General features: G+C 43.1%; 1 protein-coding gene across 1 annotated transcript; it reads left to right on the top strand.

Annotated features, from left to right (window-relative positions):
- Positions 1-395: 395 nt before the first annotated feature.
- On the top strand, positions 396-6,141 carry LOC134753503 (coatomer subunit gamma-like). The gene is made up of 2 exons (XM_063689398.1): positions 396-1,012; positions 3,893-6,141. The coding sequence occupies exons 1-2, from the start codon at positions 467-469 to the stop codon at positions 5,936-5,938; spliced, it is 2,592 nt and encodes an 863-aa protein (XP_063545468.1). The 5' UTR covers positions 396-466; the 3' UTR covers positions 5,939-6,141.
- Positions 6,142-6,293: the final 152 nt, after the last annotated feature.

The following is a 6,293-nucleotide window of genomic DNA, read 5'->3' as shown; positions in this document are numbered from 1 at the left end:
TTCTGAATTAGCAATTGTACACTATTTATTTTATATAGCTTATAAATAAAGTCTCTTCTCATATAATTAGAATCAGCGAGTAATTAAAAGTGATTTAAATATTGATCTAATTGCACATTTCAAAATATAGTTGGTCAAACCAAATTGTCAGTAACTAAGAACATAAAAAACTATACTCATCCTTTTCTTTTGGGTGCTAGTACTAGTGTAAGACAAAGATAGTATGATTCTCTCTGTCTATGTTTGAAATGAGACAGCCCTTTGACAAAATAAACAGAATGCTCATAGATAATCGTTTACTTTTAATTGGCCCAAAATACTCGGCATCCAATTGACAAAAATAAAGTTAGACGTTTGTTTGACATCATTATATGCTCTTTGGTTTGACATCTTGATCGAAGTGACGTGTAAAGTGTATTCGTCGGCGCCCCACAGTTTTCTAATAACTCACAAGAAAAAGCTCAAAATGAGCTCTTTCAAACGCGACAAGAAAGAAGAAGAGGATGGCAGCGCCAATCCGTATCAGAACCTGGATAAAACTATCGTTTTACAAGAATCTCGATACTTCAACGAGAGTTCTGTCCATCCGCGAAAATGCACGCATATTTTATCGAAAATACTGTTCCTACTCAATCAGGGAGAGAAATTGACTACCCAAGAAGCTACCGATGCGTTTTTCGCGACCACCAAGTTGTTCCAATCTAAAGATGTGATGCTGCGCCGTATGGTATACTTGTGTATAAAAGAGTTGAGCAGTATGGCTCAGGATGTCATCATAGTTACGTCTTCGCTGACTAAAGACATGACTGGGAAGGAGGATTTGTACAGGGCGGCGGCTATTAGAGCCCTGTGCAGTATTACGGACAGTACGATGCTGCAAGCCATCGAGAGATACATGAAGCAGGCTATTGTTGATAAGAATCCGGCAGTGAGTTCAGCGGCTCTGGTGTCGGCGCTGCATTTGTCGTCGAGTGCGCCCGATCTGGTGCGCCGGTGGGCCAATGAAGCTCAGGTATGTTAATAATGCTTAATATAATACTTTGTTTCAATAGGGTAGGGTAGGAGTAGCTTATACATACTGTACCTTTAACTGGTTTTTGACAAGTTGTCAGAGATAATAAAATATGACATTGATGCATCAAGGCGGTTTGTTTACAGAGGATCTACCGGGAAACGCGAATCCGAAATTTCGCTATCTGCCTCTTTATCGCTTGAATGTGCAAGAGTGAAGAGATGTTAGATAACGAAATTTCGATTTTCTTGTTTCGCTATAGACCCTCAGATTGCGGTAGTGGCGCTCCCTACGCAGAGTTTCGCGTAATATTCCCTATTATCACTCACCTTAAATTTAATTCATTACCTGGCCCCTTCATTACTTACCCTTATACATTATCAGATGAACTAGAGTTGGTCTCTTCCTAGTCAAAAAATTAACACCATCTTACCCACTAAGCATTGTATACAAACAACTCTTTTTATTTTTGAAATTGGACTTGAAATACTAACTTGTATAAGGGGAATACAATTTTTTTTAAGTAAAATATATAAGTTATCCAACATTATCATGCCAAATATCAGCTTCTTGGCTTAATCAGAATTATCAAAATAAAAAACCGGTCAAGTGCGAGTCAGACTCGCCAACTGAGGGGTGAGTATTTGTTGTTATAGCGTCAACAGAAATAAAATTTCAACTGTCTAGCTATCACGGTTCATGAGATACAGCCTCGTGACAGACAGACGGACAGCGGAGTCTTAGTAATAGGGTCCTGTTTTTACCCTTTGGGTACGGTACCCTAAAAATTGTGTCACATACCGACACTTTTCTGGAATGCCCTTGATAACTGCTTTTGCAATTGTGATTTATATATTCAGTTCTAATTGCTGACCAAATTGAAAACCTCAACCTAATGACTTGTCTCACGTGTTGTTGGAATGCGTCCGGAATTCGGACTTGAGAAAAAGAATTTTTGGTAGTCTGGGCTCCATGCACAATGGACAGATTAATTGTTGGTTGGCAGAACCTATATCGGACAAAGCAATCAGTGTTTACCACTTTATTGACCTCTCCCTTGAGTAGGGAACTATGATAGCACCCATGAGGCTGACATGTTCACCTAGAGTGTCCAAAGCCTCCATAAAAACCAGATAAAAAAAAAAAAAAAATCTGATGATCAGATTCTGCAGTTTCCTAACGCAGTTATTGTGGCTGTGTTACTGAACTATTATTATAGTCATATAGTCCTCCATATATTGTGTCCGACAACGGCAAACTTATCAACTGATTCAACAACAATGTGTCAACAATTTCCTCTGATGAGCACGTATATGGCTCGCAAAACCGAACTTTGTTTTAAATGGTCGCACTGTGCATAATAAAGCGGTCGTTGGTTGTTATTAGTGTATGCGTAGGACGGCTTAGGTGTCGAGACTTCAAGGTGCTTCTGGTCCAGGTGTTAAAGTCGAACACCTGACACACAACGAACTATTATTACTGTGTATAGAACCCCCATAATAATAAAAAATAAAAAAAGCCTTATTTCTGGGTAAAAAAATGTGAATAAAAACTTATTTGCAAAACTTAGTCTAGTATATAAAAAAATCACACCAGAACCCTCTTATGAGGTATAGGCCTCTTCCAGAAACTTCCACCTCTCTCGATCTTGGGCCTCCCATACCCAGTTGGCCCCCACCCCACCTTAACTATGTCGTCAGCCTAGCGTGCCTAGCTTTTTCCATCTGGACCTCTCCAGGCTGTCGCTTGTAAGGTCCTTCTCTCATCCTGGAGTCTGGCAACGTGGCCAGCCCATCTCCATTTTTGTTTCTAGGCCTGGCTTAGCGTATCTATAACCTTGGTCTTGTTTCTGATTCTAGAGTGCCTGATCTTGTCTATTTTCTTTATTTTAAGCATACTCCTTTCCATTCCCCTTTGGCAGCAGAACCTCCATAGAGAACCAGTATTTTGCGCCATGAGTTGCTGCCGTTTTGGCATCAAACCATGGAAGCGGAGCGTGAATTTCGCGACCTAAACGTGTAAGGGCCATGAATTTTACGGCGCTTACGACGTTTTGGTCGCGTGGTACGGTCGCGATTACGGCAATTTCATTATTTGATACGGTTTCTCTATAATAACTATACTGTCCCTTGAGAATTTGGCTTGAGAATTAAAGAACAGACACCATAAGAATTTTTAACCTTTTTTTTTATACTACGTCGGTGGCAAACAAGCTTACGGCCCGCCTGATGTTAAGCAGTCTCCGTAGCCTATGTACGCCTGCAACTCCAGAGGAGTTACATGCGCGTTGCCGACCCTAACACTCCTCTCCCTCGAGCTCTGGCAACCTTACTCCCCGGCAGGAACACATGTTATTTGGTTCCCCCAGCATTAAAAAACAGACACCATAAGATAGTTATTTTTAACCTGGATAGGTTAGTTTAGGTTTCTTTTATCCCTCAAAGCGCAAGTAGAAGCCCCGCGAGAGCGGGGCTTCGTCGACTGGTTACCAGCTCGTAACTACTTAAATACACGAAGGTACACCTAACCTATCCAGGTTAAAAATAACTATCTTATGGTGTCTGTTTTTTAATGCTGGGGGGCTTCTCCCCCGACCCCTCCTTTGTCACTCTTGTTAGTCTTGTTGTCCTTGTCCTAAACTGCGTAGAAACGTATTCAGTTATGACAACTGAATGCGCCAGAGCCGTGTTGAAGGAAATTTGTATGGGAATTTATAATTTTTTTTTTGTCGAAAACTGGGGTTCCGCACCTTAAGACTTGGTGGGGAGATTCCTTATGATGAGTAATTTCTATAAAAAATTATGAGCCCTGAACTCCGCGCCAGCTAAAGTGCAGTCCTTCCGAGAATTTGTTTAATGTTTGATGATTTTACCTTTTCAGGAAGCTATCAGCTCCGACAACGCCATGGTGTCGTACCACGCGCTCGGCGTCGTCGCGGGTTCGCGCAGAAACGACAAGCTCTCCACTGTCAAGTTGGTCACTCGTCTCGCTCGTGCCCCCCTAAAGTCCCCTTACGCCTTGTGCCTACTCATCCGCCTTGCTGCCCAGTTGGTAGAGGATGACGAATCAGACGCATCACAACCTTACATTGAGTTTATTGAGTGCTGTCTTAGACATAAGTCAGAAATGGTAATTTATGAAGCCGCCCATGCGATTGTGAACCTCAGGAAAACCGCTAGGGACCTTGCCCCGGCTGTTTCTGTCTTGCAACTCTTCTGCGGCTCATCTAAAGCTTCTTTAAGACTGGCTGGAGCTAGAACTTTAGCCAGACTTACCGCTAAACACCCTACAGCAGTTGCTGCCTGTGCGGTTGATTTGGAGAACTTGATTTCAGATCCGAATCGCTCTGTAGCTACTCTAGCTGTCACAACTTTGCTAGCTACCGGTGCCGAGAGTTCGGTAGATAGACTGATGAAGCAGATCTCTAGTTTTGTATCGGAGATCTCTGATGAGTTTAAGATTGTGGTAGTAAGAGCTATAAGGCGATTATGCACTAAGTTCCCAAGGAAACATCAGTCTCTTGCAGCTTTCTTAGCTGGTATGTTAAGAGACGAAGGAGGCTTGGAATACAAGGCGGCTATAGCGGATGCTATTATAGCTTTGGTCGAAGAAAACCCAGACGCGAAGGAAACAGGGCTAGCGCATCTCTGCGAGTTCATCGAAGATTGCGAGCACACAGCTTTGGCTGTCCGTATCTTGCATTTACTCGGTCGCGAAGGGCCAAAATCGCGTCAACCTTCGCGTTACATACGCTTTATTTACAATAGAGTTATTCTTGAATCCGGGCCGGTGAGGGCAGCTGCTGTGTCAGCTGTTGCTCAATTTGGAGCTCAAAGACCAGAGTTACTTCCCAATATTAGAGTCCTGCTTTCAAGATGCCAAATGGATGACGATGACGAAGTACGTGACAGAGCTATATATTACTCCGCCATTTTGGACACTGGTGACCAACAACTTATCAACGATTATATCGTGAACGTGCCCAAGCCAAACCCAGTACTGCTTGAGCGTGCGTTGCGTGATCATTTGGCTACTCGCCCTGAAGAACCATTTGACATTATGGCTGTACCTACAGAGGAAGAACCGAAAGAAAGTAAGGAGGCTGTCGTTGAAATTGAAGTCCGTAAGCCTGCACCAGTATCTATTGAGGAATTGTACTCTGAGCAGCTCTCGAAACTGCCAGGAATTGAGCGTCTCGGACCAATCTTTAAGACAGTACCTCCATTTGACTTAACAGAGGCTGAAACTGAGTATCGAGTCCGTTTACTAAAACATATCTTCGCCAGGCATGTTATTCTACAATTCGAGTGTGTTAACACCTTAAACGATCAGCTTTTAGAGCACGTTCACGTGCGTCTGGAAACGCCACCGGAATACGAGATAAAATCCATCGTACCGTGTCAAAAGCTTGAGTACGACAAACCTGGAAGCGTTTTTCTTATCTTAGAATTCCCAAGCGCTTTCATAGACAGCTTAGGACTGTTTGGTGCGACTTTGGAGTTCACGGTTCGCGATTGTGATCCCACTACAGGAGTTCCCGACTCTCACGAAGGATACGCTGATTCATACCCATTAGAAGAGTTCGGTATAGGTTGCAGCGATCAGATCAGAGCGCGACCAGCGACAGATGATTGGGAGCAAATATGGGACAGAGCTGCAAACGCACCAGAAGCCAGCGATACATTTGGTCTATCACAGAACAATATAAACGATGCTATATCTGCTGTGTGTGAACATCTAGGAATCCCTAAAGCTTCAGTCTCAGGGGATGCTGTAAAGGAGATTAGGGCGCAGGGTATATTTAGGGGAGGGGCGCCAGTGTTGGTCAGGGGCAAGTTGGTTGCTGGAGGGGAAACTGTTACCATGAAGCTTGCGGCGCGGTCGCCGAGAGAGGATGTGGCTCAGCTGTTGCTGGCTGCCATTTAGATTAGATATTAAGAATTGTCAGAATGCACATCATTAAATGTCATTTGCATCATATACTGCCTGAGAGAGTAGAAATTAAATAAATATCTAAATTGCTACAAAATTTACGTCTGATAACTACTGTAGTCCTCACAACCGTCCACGGTATCGGGACGGTTGTAACAATGTCACAATTTGGAATTAAATGTTAACCTAAAATAGTATTTTGTTCTGTTTTCCTGGCGCTGGTGGCCTAGCGGTAAGAGCGTGCGACTTTCAATCCGGAGGTCGCGGGTTCAAACCTCCGGCTCGTACCAATGAGTTTTTCGGAACTTATGTACGGATTTGATATTTATACCAGTCGCTTTTCGGTGAA

This window comes from Cydia strobilella, chromosome 27, assembly GCF_947568885.1.
Source record: "Cydia strobilella chromosome 27, ilCydStro3.1, whole genome shotgun sequence".
Lineage (NCBI taxonomy): Eukaryota > Metazoa > Arthropoda > Insecta > Lepidoptera > Tortricidae > Cydia > Cydia strobilella.
The sequence above is the reverse complement of the archived record's forward strand: the minus strand, read 5'-3'. Positions and strand labels throughout refer to the sequence as shown.